This window comes from Lutra lutra, chromosome 12 (assembly GCF_902655055.1).
Source record: "Lutra lutra chromosome 12, mLutLut1.2, whole genome shotgun sequence".
Classification (NCBI taxonomy): Eukaryota; Metazoa; Chordata; class Mammalia; order Carnivora; family Mustelidae; genus Lutra; species Lutra lutra.
The window spans coordinates 91,338,050-91,355,124 of NC_062289.1; the positions used below are offsets into that span (position 1 = coordinate 91,338,050).

The following is a 17,075-nucleotide window of genomic DNA, read 5'->3' on the forward strand; positions in this document are numbered from 1 at the left end:
GCTCTTGCTTCTACCCAGTCACTTCTCAGCCTACTTGTTTGTCTCATCCTCTAGGCTAGGAGCTCCCTATTCTCAGCACTTAGAAACACACCAGGCACACTGTGGTCCTTCCACTAGATGGAAGGACCACCAATGAAGGAAATGATGAAGCCAAAATGAAGGAAAACAAGAAACAAATGAAAAGAGGAGGGTCAGAGGGATGAAGAGAAGGAGAGAGGGATGGAGGAAAAAGATCTATCTCATTTTACTAGACTGTGTCTTATCCATCTTTGAATCTGCAGAACTTAGCACAGGAATAAAAACATAAGAGATAGCAATAAGTGTTATATGAATGAGTGAGTTAATGGGAAAGAAGAAGAACTGGAAGGCGAGATAAAGGGAGGGGAGAAGGAATTGTGTTCATAGAGAAAGGAATTATCTCTACCTCCTTGAGGGTAGAATTAGGTCTTCCTCATCTTTGTAGCTCAGGACTGTTGTGAATACAAAAAATCATCCCAAGAAAGCACTGCATATGGTGCCCACATTCTTTGGCCAAATTGCTACAATAGGAGGGGAAATTCCTTCTTCTGGTCAGACCCAGATCTATGGCCCGATGGGACCAGCAATTAGAGGTTGCATTCCAAACTCTACCAGATCATTCTGGGAAGGGCTAGTGGCATAATTCCTCTTTCTGAGCACAGTTAAGATGCAGAAACATCCTTCAGAGACCTCCCAGTCTAACCCCTTATTCTGTAAATGGGGACACTAAGACTCGGAGAGCAGGAGAGACTTGCTGGAGTCATACAGAGAGTTGGTGGCCCAGGTCCTAACCTCCACCCCAGCAGCAGAAACACAATATCGTGCCAAGTCACAAGAAATTCACAGTTGACTCAGGAATCAAACCGAAGCATGCTCATCTCCCAGGTTCCCATTTTGCCCAGTTGTGCACTGGTCTGGACATGGTGGTGATGGTAACTGCCTCTCTCATGGACTTTTCCTAAGAAAACTGTCCCTACCCTCCAACCCAATAGATGGTGCCGAATAGACAGTCCTAAACAGCCATACTTGTCTTGTGACCTTCAGAGCCCACCGCCAGTGCAGGACCACAGGTCAGAACAAGATGGCAGCCAGCCCATGACTATAATATGGAATGAAAAGATGAGCTGGCCGACAGGAAGAATGGCAAACAGCATTAGGAGAACAGGCAGAGAGGAGATGAGTTTCAAAGACAACAGAAGAGCCACAACAGGCCAGAAAACAAATAAGCCAAGGTTATGAGAAGTAGGAACTATATGGCAGCTGAAGCAAAGACACAGAGAAAGGAAGGTGGAGGATGAGGAAACCAGTCAACAGTAACAGACTGGAGCAGATCGCAAAGAGTATCTGAGTCAAGGTCGTGATGGGAGAACAGAACAATGATTCATGGTCTTCCTGTAGGTCCAAGGAGCTGGCCTGAGCACAAGACCAGCTGAAAAGGGCAAGCCGGCGTGCAGCTGCTCCAAATAGCATCATGGCAGCAGGCAGACCTGCAGCCTTGGACACCACTGCAGATGGGGTTTGGATGCCTTGATGTGGAAGCGTGAGTGCTGTAGACTGCTTCCCCAAGGAGTTGGCAGAGGCTGCTGTTTCTCCCTCTCCTCTTCTGGCTCCTCCGCCATCTCCTGCTCCTCTTCCTCTCTTCCTCCCTCTTCCCTTCTTCTTCTTCCTCCTCCTTCTGCCCTCTCCTCTTCATCATCAAGCCATTCCAGGCCCTGAGTAGCCAGTGTTGGACTAAGTAATTTACGCATACCATTGCATCTAATCATTTCCACGATCCCAATCACACCTGCTATCATCCTGCCTCTTTTTTTAGAAAAAAAGATTTTATTTATTTATTTGACAGACAGAGATTACAAGTAGACAGAGAGGCAGACAGAGAGAGAGGCGGGGGGCGGGGAAGCAGGCTCCCCGCTGAGCAGAGAGCCTGATGCGGGGCTCAATTCCAGGACCCTGAGATCATGACCTGAGCTGAAGGCAGAGGCTTTAACCCACTGAGCCACCCAGGCGCCCCCATCCTGCCTCTTTTATAGGGACTGGGGATTGGAGGTGGGAACCAAGGCAGAGAGAGCTTGCTATGACCACTTAGTCAATGAAGAAACAAAGTTCCAAGCCCAGCCCTTCTGACTCCAAAATGCACACTCTAAGTATTCTGCTGCAAGAAAAAGCTAGGCTTTTTGTGAACCTGGATTGACTGAGCCAGACAGGAGAGGAGACAGAGCAATGAAAAGGAAGTCTTCAGACCAAATTGGCTCAGATATCTGTTGCACTAACCACATCATTGCCTGACAAAAAGAATCTGTGTGAAGCCAGTGAGAAGAGAAAGAGAGGAAAAAATAACCCAGCTCTGCGATAGATCCTGCCCACCTTCAAGTCGAAGCTGCTTTCTAAATAGAGGTTAATTTATTTCTCTTATCAAATTCTCCTGCTGGCAGACAAGCAGAACAATGTCGTAGTCACTGATCTATCTGACCTGCGTTTCTGTCCCATCTGATCGAGAGGCTCATGGTGCCTGCAAAGCTAGAGGGGAAGGTCTCGAGATGGCTCTGAGCAGCCTGCCCCCTAAGATGTGACGAAGAAAAGGACGGGTTACAGACACGCACAGTCACTTCTCAGGAGCTGAGCAATGCGAGTCCCCAGAGCAACCCTGGAGTGGGGATCCCTTCTAGAGACCTGTATGTATCCTTTGCAAATAACAAAGAAGAAGCAGACCCCACCTGACATTTGGATTAGAAGCCCAAGCCTGAATCTGATAATGTTATCTAGAATTTCCTGGGCACTTACCACGTGCCAGGAACCTTACTAAATGTCTTTATGTTGATTTCTCGTTTCATCCCCAAAACAACTCTCTGAGGTCAGGGCTCCTCCTACCCACCATGGACACTTTTTTATTTTTTAAAGATTTTATTTATTTATTTGAGAGAGAGTGAGTGAGTATGAGCAGGGGGAAGGGCAGAGGGAGAGGGAGAGAGAGAGAGAAGCACGCTCCCCCCTGAGCAGGAAGCCCGACGTGGGGCTCCAACCCAGGACCCTGAGATCATGACCTGAGCTGAAGGCAGATGCTTAAACGACGGAGCCACCCAGGCACCCCATCATGGACACTTTAACACATGGCCTCAAATTCCTTGGACTCCTCCCATCGATAGGTGGGATTTATGCCTCTTCCCCTTGAATCTGAGTGGGAGCGTGACAGCCCCCATCAGTATGGTGTATACATGTATATACCACCTCTTGGCTAAGGACAAATCAAGATAGTGCGCTGGCTGTTATAATGCTAGGTTATAAAAGCCCCAGTTGGCTAAAACACTTGTTCTTTGGGCCCTCACCTGCCATGGAGGAGACCCACTACCCTGCAGCCGATAAACTGTGAGGAAGTTCAAACCATAAGGCAAGTCTCCATATAGATGCTCCCACTGAGTCTCTGCTGAACCCTGCCTCTGATGCATCCCATTCCAAACTCCCGAAGCTGGCTCTAGACCTGGGGTTGGCAAACTTTTCCCTGAAATGGCCGAATGGTAAATATTTTAGGCTTTGTAAGTCACGTGGTCTCTGCTGGAACCACTCAATTCCAGCTTGTAGCGTGAAAGCGGCCATAGACAATATGGGCATGGCTCATTCCAAGATAACTCTAGTCACAAAAACGGGTGCAGGTGCTGGGCTGGTTTGGCCTGTAAGCCATAGTTTGCCAATCTCTGTTCTAGAAGATTCCAGTCCCCAGCTGTTTGGGTTTTCCCAGGTGAATCCTTGAACATCATGAAGCAGAGCCCAGCCATCCCCACTGTACCCTGTCCTAATTCCTGGCCCTCAGACTCCACAAGCATCATTAAAAGGCTTTGGTACACCAGTAAGTTTGAGGAGCTTTGTTGTATAGCAGTAGATAACCGGAATACACCCATTTCACATGTGGGAAAACTGAGGCCGAGAAAAATGAATGGTTTCCCCAGAGTCTCACAGCTAGTACGTGGGGAGAAGCCAAGGTTGACTGCAAGGTTTGCCTGACTTCAGAGGCTAAGCACTCAACCATTCAGATGATGTCACAAGGAACCAGATGGTGAATGACTGAGAGTTAGTAGTAAAAACGGTGGGTGATAGCGCGCTCGAGAGAGAACATATGGGCTCTGGTGGGGAGGCATGCAAAGGGAGGTCAGTGATAGAGCAAGGGGCCAAATTACTCATGGCCTTGCAGGCTGCCGTAAGGAGCTTGATTTGTCTTCTATATACAGTAGAAAGCCACTGTATGGTCTTTAAGCAGAGGAGGACAGGATTCAAATTACATTCATTAGGAATTACTCTGGCTGCAGCGTGGAGGGTGGGAGGAGGAGGGGCGGACGCTTTCTCCAGCGGAGGCAGAGAAGCCAGGCTGAGCCTTGCCAGGGAGAGATCACTCAGCCATCTCGATGTTCCTCTGGGTTCTGAACACAGGTGGTGACTTCCCACATGCTTGGGTTGATTTATACTTTATGCACCTCCCACACAATGCACAAAAGCATTGGGGAGCTTGAAAACTCACCTGTTGGCATGTGCAGCCTTTGCTTCCTACCGTAAGGCTGCAGGTCTCCCTGGGACAGCTCTGATGCAGTCCGACCAACAGACCAAACACAGGATGTGGAAATCACACCGGAAATTTCCATGCCACGGTGGAGAGAAAGATGCACAGAGAGGCTCATTGCTGACTACCCTGTGAGGAGCAGCCGGAAGCCAACCAAACTGGCCGAGGCTCAGAGCTTTGGGCCCCCCACTTATCCATCCACCAAGTCTCCAACAGGAGCTCAGAAATAGACCCCCCACCCCCAATCTCTTGGTGGTCTGATTCAACAGCTGTGTCAGCCCAGAACCATCTGTGAAGTTAATCCTGGCAGATGGTTGAACATCTCACAGAGCGAAGAGGGCAGGTCTGGACCACTCAGGAACCTGCTCAGGCTCTCCTGTTCTCCCTACTGCCCCCTCCTCGACAGACTCATTCATTTTCACTTCGGTGTGCCCTCTTTCAAAACCAGACAGATTTCCGGCGCGCTGAATCTCCACTGATGACTGGATGGCCCCCAAACTTTACTTGCACAAACAGCAAGGAAGGAGGAGAACCCAGGTGGGTTGGGAGGTGCGGGTTCCCAGAGCCATCTGTGTAAGCCCTGCCCCCGCCCTGCCCCCACCCCCTGCCCCTCCTGGCAGCTGCCGGCCCCAGCATGTCCCTGCAGGGCAGGACCCCAGCCTCACCTTGCTGATTTTGTTGGTTTTGGGGAGCGTCTGGCTGATGTGCAGGTCCGAATACCGGGGTGGCTTTCGTAGAGGGTTGTTGATGTCACACGGGACGGACTCTGTTCGGACTAACCTTGCTGGATCCGTAGGGGTAAAAACAGCAAGTTGGGAGTTTAAGTACCACTTTGGTTTTAAAAGGTTTGGCCAGGAGAGCATAGCTCGGACCCCACCCTGAAGGCCCGCCCCCACTCCCCCCCCCCCCCCAGGAACAAGAGGGAATTCTCCAAAAATGGTAATTATCCTGTCATGGTAGTAAGATCAGGTGTTCTCCGGTTTCTAAAATCTTTATATTGTCGATAAATGACTTGTCCATTAGAAATTTTAATAATAAAACTGAATCTATCAGGTTGTTTTCAACACTGTAATGGTCTGACACTGGAGTTCATTTCAGACTTGACCCTCCTTTGAAATACAAGCGGTTCCTGATTCCTTAGGGTCTGCAATCAACAGACAAGCTCATAATGGTCACCTGTCCCTGTCCCCATCTAACTTTTGTGTTGGAATCGTCCTTTGCTACTTGTGGGTTTCCTCAGGCCTGAGCAGTCGGGTGCATGTCAAAACACTTCTGCCGTAAACACATTTGTCGTAACACATTTGTCGTAACACACTTGTCGTAAACCAGGCCACCAGGATCCCGGAAAGGAAGGTTTAGTATGTTAGGACCTCCCAGCCACACAAGAAGCAGGGCTCACAGCTGGTGCTCAATAAATGCTTCCTGATCCAAACCACACTATCCAAGCTCCTCCTCGAGTTACCTCTCTGTTATTCCGACTTCTTATGGGGCCTCGGGGAGGGGCTAATTGAGCAGCTCAAATTCAAATTTGATGCCTGGCAGTGTTACTTGTTCGCTGTTTTTATTGCACGGGGTGTGGGGCATTGGTGGAAAAGTTTAAAGCTTTGCACTGACCCGGGGATTTAATTTCTCTGCTTAGCCTGAACTGCCATCTCCATGGAAACCAACTATATTTTAAACTTCCAATCAAGAGGGGTGGGGGGGCATGTGGTGAGGAGGAAGCAAGAACCTGGGCGACTTCTGGAAAGATCCATGGCTCTCGCATGTACAGGCACCTGCTGCCTTGGAGTGAAGGGGGCACGGCCATGAAGGCGGGTGGGGGAGGGAGCCTTCCTCAGATGTCAGCCTCTGAAAGCCAGTCGCCATGCAGCAGGTTGGTTCTGATCTGCACATGGGAGCTGGGCTCCAGCAGAGTCCACGATGAAGAGGAATTTCTCCAGTGACGCTGACCCAAGACTAGGGCTCGAGAGCTGTTGAGAATTTACGTTTAAAAATAGCCTTGTTGAGTGTATGCAGTTGTGCAAGGAACAGATGGTTCTTGATTAGGGTGTGGGTGGGAAGGGGCAAAGGGCTGAAGATTTTTCCTTTACTTGCAATTCCCCTCCTCGTGGAGGTAAGCAACGCAAAGATCACGGACAACCAACAGCCCGTGGGCTTCGGAATCCATCCCAGGACTTTGGGCGGCACTCTGCTTCCATCTTTACCTTTCCCTTGGGTTCACTCTGAAACAGCGTGGATTCCCCAGAGCCTACACTGACTAAGGCCAGGGGAGCCGCAAGGGACACAGCGGGGACCAGAAGGGACTCTGTCCCAGATCAGCAGGTGGTATACGCAATGTTGGCTCCATGGCTTCATCCAGCCTATTAGAAGGAGGGTGACGGGGAACTGGCCAGTGAGAATTTTTAGATGGTTAATAAGTTGTGAGCATCTTCATACAACTATTTGGGTTTTTCCCAGGTGGAACTGCGAAAAAATGCAGAGCAGGTCCACGTTGCCTCCATTGCTGCTGGAGCGGCTGTCCTCTCTAGACGGCCCCTGGGTGTCCTCTCCACTCTGCATGGCTTCACATGGCCACCTTCTCTCTTTTCCGATCCTTGCTTGGCCCTGCTGGCCCCTGTGTTGGCGACGTCTATTCTAGGGCCTTGCTTCTTAACTTTAAGGCGGCAGAGAGCTGCCCGAAGATGTGGTGAAAGAGGGAGGTTCCTCTTCAGTAGGTCTCCGGTGGGGCCAGAAACCATGCGTGTGGAACCACACCGCTCCCCAGGGATTTCAAGGTTATCAATCCACAGACTGCACTTTGAATAGCAAAGGTCGGGACCAGTGATACCCAAGAGAACTCTCGGCCACGAGGAGAGTGTTGGTTATCTGCACTGGCCAGTATGGTAGCCACCGGTGGCCACTGAGACCTTGAAATGTGGCTGGTGTGGCAGAGTCATTGGATTTTTACTTTTATTTCATTTAATCTAAATTTAAACAGTCATATGTGGCTAGCAGCTGCTGTATTGAAGAGCACAGGCCTAGAGGGTCCCCCGGTGAATGAATTGCAATGTAGATAATGACAGTGAGAGATAACTACCCCATGAGACAAGAGTCAGGGGAACTATTGTCAAGGTGGGACTGCCAGGTTTCCTGAGGAGATGCTTCCCACTGAGTCCTTGGGAGGCAGGGCAAAGTCCTTCCGTCCAGTCTTTCCTTTGCACTCAATTGGTCTTGCTCCTCCCCACCCCAGGGTAAAGGCTGGCAGTGGCTCTCCTAAGGGTAGCTATTACCTCCCTATGTGGACAGTTTGGCCCAGACACTCCCAGGGCCCCAGGGGACAGAACACAGATGGCCCAAATCCAGAGACCCAAGCCCGACCCCTCCCCATGGCCACCTCTGCAGGGCCAAGTGATTGAGGAACACTCAGCCAGCACTCTTTTTCTACATTTGAAGGAAAAGCAATGAGATTGGGGGAACGAGAGGATAGTGGAAATTAGGAGAGCAGACAGGAATGAGAGAAAAAGACTTAGGAAGGGGGAGATTAATCTGAGGGCTAAAGTAACAGAAAGACCATCAGAGGGGCAAGGAAGATGAAGAACAGGCACCAGAGATGGATGAAGGAGACAGATGTCAGGAAGAAGAGTGTCAGAGGGCAAAAAATTAGGTAAGTATCAGGGGATTAAGAGGTACCCAGAAATGGCCTGGATGGGACAGCTATCTCCGAGGGTCTGCAAGAGCCCCCACCCCAGCCTACCCCTAGGATAGGAAGTGTTAAATACTTACCTCCTCGGTGGATGATCAGGAGATGACAGGGAGGGGCTTCTTTGGTGCATTTGTTGTGGCACTTTAACCTGAGAGAGAAAGAGACAAGGATGGAGAGACAGGTAGTGGATGGATGGATGGGTGGATGGATGGATGGATGGATGGTTGGATAGATGGATGGGTGGATGGGTGGATGGGTAGATGGATGGATGGTTGGTTGGATGGATGGATGGATGGATGGTTGGGTGGGTGGGTGGATGGGTGGATGGATGGATGGATGGATGGTTGGGTGGATGGATGATGGGCAGACAGATGGATGATGGGTAGGTGGATGGATGAATGCATAGATGGATGGAAAGATGGGTGGATAGAGGAATGGATGAGTGGAGGGATGGGTGGGTGGGAGGCTGGGTGGGAGGAGGGATGGATAGATGAACAGGATGCCCTGGTGGTTCAGAAAGCTCTGGAAGCTGTGAATACAAAAATATGAGATGAGATAGGGCAGCTAAAGTATCTCCTTGGCACCTAGGAAATTAACTCTGGATAAAGGCTATTGTCATTCCATTCTCCCAGGTCAGACTCGGGTGGTCCAGGTTGAGTAGCAACTCTTTCACCAACAGTGTCCACTTAGTTATGCTTTGAAAGATATTTTCGCCTTTCAGTCTGTACTTTTTTCTTTTTTACTTTAGGGAGAGTGAGAGTGCACGAGAGTGAGGGGATGGAGGGAGGGGCAGAGGAGGATAGAGAGAGAGAGAGAGAATCTTAAGCAGACTCCAAGCCCAGCTCCGAGCCCGACACAGAGCTTGAACTCACGACCCTGAGATCATACTTGAGCCAAAATCAAGAGTTGGACACTTAACCAACTGAGCCATCCAGGCGATCCACAGTCTGCATTTTTTATCCTTATCATCATCCTCACCCAATCCTAATAACCATCCCCTGTTACCTGCAGACTCGTCTGCCAGCCATTGTACTAAGCATGATACAAATGCTATGTCATTGGATCTTTATAAACACTTTACACAACGGATATTATTATCATTCCCATTTTACAGATGGAAAAACAGATTAACCGAGATTTCCTGGCAGAAAACTTGGGTCGGTGGTGCCAGAGGCGGCCTCTCATTTTCCTTCAAGCCTCAAGCAACAGGTGACAGCTAACCAAGGCTTCCGTTTAAGATGAGATTCATGAGAGGTATTCAGTTTCAGAGGTAAGAAGAGTTTATTTAGAGCCAAAACGTCCTCTTTTGAAAGAATGTCATCTTGTTCTTTCCTAAAGCGTTGCCAGGCTCCCAAAGGATAAAACAAAACAAAAAACAAAAAACAAAACAAAACAAAACAAAACAAAAAATCCCAAACCAAAAACCAAAACCAACTAACTGTGACCTGCTTTGTCTTTTCCTTTTAGAGTATATATGTCGGTAAGAAATTCTTCTGAATTTCCATACCAATACACACCGTGGCAGACGCTATGGGTGTCCTGTCTGTACCCCTTTGGGTCCCCTTACCATTTTTGTGCACGCCAGCCTGACTGCCGACAGTGGACTTTCTTGCCAGAAGGACCCTGCCACCTGCTTAAAGGTTTCCCAGTAACAAACTCCATGCAGAGAGGTGGAAACTTTAGAAGCTCAACCTTCTTGCCCTCCGGGGACCTCATAGTTCTCTCTGACAGAATGATCTGAATGTCCAGCCACAGACTCCACTTGGACTCCCCCCATGCTCAGTGGTTTTCCAAGCAGAGTCCCAAGACCGGCAACATGAGCACCAGTGGTCTCCGAACTTTTCAGGAGTGCAGCTTCTGGGGTAGGGACCTCCGATCTGATAGAAGCCAAGACTCAGAGCTGAAATGCAGTCCCCTGTTTCAACAAGCCCTCTCCCTGGGTCTGCTACGTGCTCAGGTGTGAGAACCACTGGTCTCGCTGATCGTTTGGGAATGCCGATGCACGTTTCCCGATTCCTCCTGTCTTCAGTCTGTGGTGGACACGGTAGGGCCCCGGATTCCACTCCGAGATGGAAAAGTTAGACCTGGGGCCCCTGGGAGTGCAGAGGGGAAGCAAGGAGATATGTGGGCAGAAAGTACATTATTAGTCTATCTCCAAGTCACCTTCACTTTGACTGCATCTGGGAGAAGGTTTCTGGTGCTAACACGTCTTTACATTTCTCTACCACATGCTACCACAGTCCCAGATTTGAAAAGGCGACACTATCGACAGCAAATTTAATAAATTAATTTTCCATCTGAACATCTCTTTTTTCCTGGTTGCCGCGTATTCATGGAAGTGATGCTGATTTTCCACTCATGGTGACAAGATACACTTTCATCTTTAAATACATTTTTTAAAGATTTTATTTATTTATTTGACAGACAGAGATCACAAGTAGGCAGAGAGACAGGCAGGGACAGAGAAGGAAGCAGACTCCTGCTGAGCATGACCCTGAGATCATGAACTGAGCTGAAGGTAGAGGCTTTAACCCACTGAGCCACCCAGGCGCCCCTCAATACATTTATTTGAGTTAAAAAGGCGGTAAGGCGTAAGTAAATAAAAGTAAGGCTGCTACGCATATATGACAAAATCGTGACAGGGAGGTGAGCGAATGACTGAATTAGATTGGGACAAGCTGGCTTACATAACTTGGAATTGTCAGAAAAGCGGACAGCTCTTGGCATCTGACAGTCTAAGTTTTACTGGTTGAAAAACATTAAGAGGTCCTCTCGGTCACGGATGTCACAAAGACGCTGTGACTTAGAGAAGAAAAAGAACTTCCACTTACATGGTGCTTGTGAAGTACCAGCAATGCCCCCCGGGGCTTTACACAACTTATATAATCCTTGTAACAATCCTAAATAGTAGCAACTATTGTCATCCCCATTTTATGGAGTGAAAAACCGAGGCTCGGCAAATGTGGATAACTTACCAACGGTCAAACAGCCAGTAAGAGACAGAGGCCCCAAGCCCAGGTCTAACCAGCAGATGCAGATGCCTCCAAAATCTCCACTCTTCTTCGTTTACATCTTGGGGGTGGCAGTGAATGAACAGGAAGCTTTGGGTAACCAGCAAAATCAAAAGGTCCTCCTTTGAGATAAGCCTAAGATGTCACCTTGTTCTTCCCCCATAGTTACCTGACTTCAGAAGGATAATAAAAATCCCACCTCACAGCAAATTTCTTTTTCTGTTTTTTTTTTTTTTTTTTTTTTTAAGATTTTATTTATTTTGTGGTGCCTGGGTGGTTCAGTGGGTTAAAGCCTCTGTCTTCGGCTCAAGTTGTGATCCCAGCATCCTGGGATCAAGCCCCGCATCGGGCTCTCTGCTCAGCAGGAAGCCTGTTTCCCACCCCCCGCCCCACCTGCCTCTCTGCCTACTTATGATCTCTGTCAAATAAATAAATTAAAAGAAAAAATTCTATTTATTTATTTGAGAGAGAGAGGAGAGCATGAACAGGGGGAGGGGAGAGGGAGGTGCAGACTCTGCCCTGAGCAGGGAACCAGTGCAGGGTCTGAATCCCAGGACCCTAGGATCATGATCTGAGCTAAAGGCAGATGCTCAACTGAATGAGCCCCCCAGGCGCCCCCGTCTTTCTTTTCTAAGGCCCACAGACTGTCTGACCTACAGGAAGGTCCCAGCCTCCAGGGAGGGTATGGGTAATGCATCCACACCCCAGTGGGAAGCTCTGCTGGATGTACAACTAGCCTCTCCATCATTCTGCAAAACACTTAACTGGGGTCTGGGACAGGACAGGAGAAGCCGCTATGTTTATGGGGAGGGACTAACCACACGTAAACAAAGATCAGATCATCGCAGGTGTGGTAAGGCGGAGGAAAAAATCATACAGGGAAACAGGATGGAGAGTATGGGAATGGGAGGGGAAGAGCTTCCAGCCAGAGCTAAAGTTGTGAGGGCAGGAACAAGCTTGGCGGGTTCAGGGATCAGAGGTTAAAGGCTGATCAGGCTGAAGTACAGAGAACAGCAAAGCCATAAAGACAAGAGGAAGGGGAGGAGGGCATGGGCAGGGCCCCCGGCAACCGGGGCAAAGAGTCTGTATTTGATTCTGCAGGCACTGGGGGGCCACGGGAGGCTTGTGACAGCTGTGACAGGTTGGACTGATGCTTGGGAAGCCCCCAGCTGGGGAATCTGCTGATGCCAAATGAGAATGGAACCAAGAAGTATCTGCACTCATTCCTGTTTGAAATAGCTTCATTCCACCCTGGAAGCTTCCAGAAAGAAATTTTTCCTTTCTGCCTCTCCCGCCTACGAGTCTTCTCTAAGAAGCCCAGCTGGAAGGGTGACGTGCAGATGTGAAGAAGCTTGTTCGCTCTTGTGGGCAGCGCTCTACGCGGGGGCAAGCAGCTTCATGTGACCTCTGGACCCCACCCGAACCAGGATGGGGCAGGCAAAGCCTCCTGGGACCTCGGTCATCTCCTGCCTCCCCCTGGCGTTTTCCTCTCCAGGATCCCTTGTTGCCTGTCTTTTGCAGTTCTGGAAAAGCCTTCCTTCATCTCTGGCCAAAGGGTGGAAGATAGAATGCCTATCCTTCCAGGCAGCATTTCAAAGGGCAGCCCCGGGGATGGGGCCACAGACACTGCTCATGCAGAAAGGCCCAGAGAACTCTTTCATGCTAACACACTTAACCCTTTGCATGGAGGCTGGTACGTCAAGAACTAGCACCCGCATGTCCAGCACCTGCTAATCGAGTTGGCAGGATTAGCCTAGCGCTTAAATCACACAGACCCTGGAGGGATCGAGATGAGGCTCTCACACGATGCAGACACACCATGCCCCACTTACGAAGAATCGTTTTTTTTTTTTCAGCAGGAAAAACAGAGGATTCCACTCAAAGGAGACTTTTCCTTTCACCGCCCACAGAAGAGCAAGCTAGGACCACACACTGTTAAGATCGACCACCTGCTTCCAAATTTGATGCCTCCCATCCCCCAGGCTTATCCTCCGAGGCTCTAATTCGGTCTGTGCTGGGAAAGTGGGTTTTCGTCAAGGGCATGCTGGCGTCCCAGAACCACTCTAGGAGGAGGGCACATTCTACTTCCCCAAATGAGTGATGTCTAGAAGCTTAGATTTTTCCAGAACCCAGCATTCTACTCCCCCGCCCCAAGAAAAAAGAGAAATGGGGTCAGGAGAGTATGGAGAAGGAATCTGGGTTCAAAGCCTGGCACTACCTCTTCCTGGTCATGACTGCTTGGGAAGTGGCTGACCTACTCTGAGCGACAGTTTCTTCATCTGTAAAATGGGGACAATCATAGCACCTGTATTTACAGGGAAACACAATATCTGTAGTTGCAGAGAAGACTGATCACATGAGGCGGGCAGGGTGCCTAGGGCAACTGCTTGAAGTAGCAGGTAACTGTCATTTTGTTACTGTTGCGAGTTTGTGCATAGCTTTTCACTCGAGCCCCTAAGACCCTGCCTCTTGCTGAACTGTGCGCTCACTGCAATGCCTGGAGATCTGAAACACCCATGGGTGGAAGCTGGTTGAGGACTATCCCAGTCTCCTCTCCCTTGGGTGAGACAAGTCAGAGGTACGCAGACATGGGACTGGGCCTCAGCTGCCCAGAGCCCTTACCCGCCCTACGAAGCACCCAGGACGGGCTACCTTGCCTTCCCTGTCTCGCTCCCCTCCTCCCCTGCTGGTGTGGCCTGGATCATGTCTCAAATAAACCACCTGTCCTTAAATCCTTGTTCTGAGGTCTTTAGAAAGACAGGAGCCCAGCCAGGATACTACAATGGTTCAAAACCCAACGTGGCCCGTCCCAAAGCTCTCACACCAACCCCAAGTCCTCTCTGCAACTTGTCCCTTGTATGTCCTCAGCACACAGCCCTTCATGAACGTGGTTCTCCAGATGCTCCATTCCACCCAGAGGAAAGGCAGGGGGACTTCCCAGCATAAAGCCCCCATCAAACGTGGCCGGGAGGAGCTCCGTGAATCAGCATGGTAGATCTGAACAAGGCCTGACAGCAGACAAAGGTCAGATGCGTTTCCAGAAGTGGGGAGAAGCCTGGGCTTCTGAGGCAGGCCAGCCTGAGCCTAAATCACAGTCCTGTCCTTCCCACACCCAGGGGAACTCCATGTGCCCTGCCGAGCTCCAGGCTCCTCATCGGCAAAACTGTGATGAGAATCTAACAAGCAAATGCCTGAATGGGGCCCACTGAGGCAGCAAATAGGTCAAGATTTCTCCAGGCAGGGTAAAACGCACTGGAGTGGACACAGAGGATGCCATGGGAACCTCCTACAGCCCGGAAACTTGTAAAGGGCTTATTTAAAAACTTTTCCTTGAAGGGGCTTACACCTCTGGGTTTTTTTTTTTTGTTGTTGTTGTTTTTTAAACATTCAAAGCTAATAGGATAAGCTTCAGCTATCGAGAAAAGTTGCTTATGTGGAGTATCTCGTTCCCCAAAGGACCTGCTAGCTAAATGAGACATCCTCTTCCTCTGAAAATTAAATATGTGCATTTATCTGGAGGGCAAGATCTGGGTCTTCCTCATTTTGTAGCTGCCGTTCCTGTTCCCCTTTCAGTGCCTGGTCTGGTGGCTGGTGTATAAAAATGCCGAATAAATACTACAGACAGGGAGGGACAGAGAAGAACAGACGAAGGAAGGGTAGAAGGGAAAGCCATCACACACCACTGGTGTATGGGATTGAATTGTCTCTGTCAAAAGGCTTCTTGAAAGGATTCTGCTTTTTTACAAATGGTATCCCCTGCCGCTTGTGAAATGCAGGTGTGTCCCTGTCGGTGTCCCCTTCTCGCTGCCCTCCCTCCCAACCCCCGTTGTGAGGACAGGACAGGGTTTGAGCTAGAAGCACACCAGACTTGCATGGACCTCGCCCAGGGAACTGTGGGGGACAAATGTCCCCTTTATGAGCAGTTTTGTTATTTCCTTAATGGATGTGTCATGTCCCCTAGCAACCCTATGGGGCAGATGTGACCCCAGAGCCTGTGTGACCCTGGGATCAAGATGCTAGTCTTCCCTGAAGAGGTGAGCTAGACTCCTGCCTGTGAACACAGTCCCCATCCATTTCAAATGGTTCACTGAGCTACTGTAACCAATTTAGGAGAAGTTGGCTCCAAGCAGCCCAACCCGCCTTTCTCTAGTGCATACCAGCTTGCTTCGCAATCCATCTGAGCAGGACATAGCCTTTCCTTCCTGAGGGCCAGTGGTGTGTTTTTAAAACCCAGCCCCCAACCTCTGATGGAGGGAACGTTAAAGAAACACCAACTTCGGGCCAGGTGTTCTTACATAACCTGTTTGCTCTGAACAACAGTGACATGAAAGGTGGATACCATCACGTCCATTTCAAAGTTAGGAAGACTGAGGCTCAGTAAGCAGCCTGATCATACAGACAGTAAAGGGCAGAGTGAGAATCATTCATTCATTCATGCACCCAAACATGACTGTCTTCCCTCTTTGTGCCAGGTGCTCTTTGAGGTCCAGGCCATGTGTCATAAGACAGGGCCAGAATTCTTTCTTCAATCATCTCTCTTACAAACATTTAGCATGGAGCTCACCAACCAGGTTTGTGAAGCCATCTCTCACTATCTTAAGCATGAATATCTCTCCTCGGCTGCCTCTGAGTGGATGAGAACTGGCTCTTGGGGCCTTGGGTTGGCAAGAACCACTTTCCTTCCAGAAGTAGCTTTGGAGGTCTATGGCACAAACAATATTTACTGAACACTTTCCATGTACCAAGTACATATGTGCTAGCTCTGGACATACAAAGAGTGAACAACACGGACACAGCCCTACCCTCAACCAGTTTAAAGTCTGGTCAGAGAGACAGGCAGGTATGCTGCCCAACACATCCTAGTTATGTGATATGGTATGACGGTAGAGGATAGGGTGTAGCACTTTGGACCTGAGAGAAGTCCCGGAGGGCTTCCTGTAGGAAGTGGCAACTGAGCTGAGCCTGAAGGATAAATGTGCAAGTGCGTAAATTCGGCTATATCCAAATTATATATCCGAATGTATATATTCAAATATAGCCGAAGTGCGCAAGAGAGATCCACGCAGGAGCAGAAAAAGGCAGTTCAAAGATGTGTTGATTGATGTGCATGTGGCCTGCCACAGGGGTAGACATCTCAATGAAGCTAGAGGTCTGGGTGTGAGGAGGGAGATAGTGAGAGGGCTGGAAGGACAGATGAGCAAGGGATGGTGCCATTTAGTATCGTGAGCCTGGATTTGCCCTGAGAGCAAGAGAGAACCAAGGAAGGATTTTAAACAGGGAGGTGAAGGCTAGATCAGCATTTTGGAAAGCCCCCCTCTAGCAGCAGATAGCTAAAATTAAAGGGCAGCCCTCACTCGTTATCTCTCTGACTTCCCCCCTCTGTTTTCTTTTTCCCAGCTCACAGCATTAAGAGTTCCTCAAGGCTTCCTGCAAAATCACTGAACCAAATCATTGCCCCCTTTCCCATGGGGCTTGTTTCGTTGAATACCCCAACCAAACAGTTTTGTCTCATCCTGGTTCCCCTGCAGTCTCTCATTTGGGTTGATGCTTCTAGAAATGCCCCCATATGCTCTCAGTGGAGGATATCAAAAACACTTCTTCCTGTCCCTGCTGACAACTCAGTGAGGCTGAGCTCTCTGGCCCAAGACTGGGTTAGGGAAAACAACCACAACAGAAATGAACAAGGTTGGAGGGAGTATTAATGTATAAATCATACTGGAAACGTCAGCCAAATAATGAACAATGATTAGAAAACCCGGCACTTCTCTCCATAGGAGGATAGAGTGCAGGACAGCTGTGCGTTTATTAGCTGTTGGAG

General features: G+C 49.3%; 1 protein-coding gene across 4 annotated transcripts in view; it reads right to left on the minus strand.

Moving 5' to 3' along the window:
• The window catches only part of KSR2 (kinase suppressor of ras 2), a 416,724-nt gene that overhangs the window by 87,773 nt on the left and 311,876 nt on the right, over positions 1–17,075 (minus strand). The window contains exons 8-10 of one of the 4 annotated variants that reach the window (XM_047698073.1): positions 8,327–8,394; positions 5,230–5,348; positions 4,526–4,585 (exon numbers count right to left, since the gene is read on the minus strand). In XM_047698073.1, the coding sequence (XP_047554029.1) occupies positions 4,526–4,585; positions 5,230–5,348; positions 8,327–8,394 (247 nt within the window). Of the gene's footprint in view, positions 1–4,525; positions 4,586–5,229; positions 5,355–8,326; positions 8,395–17,075 lie in introns of all 4 variants that reach the window. The other 3 variants (XM_047698072.1, XM_047698076.1, XM_047698075.1) reach the window with 3 other exon arrangements.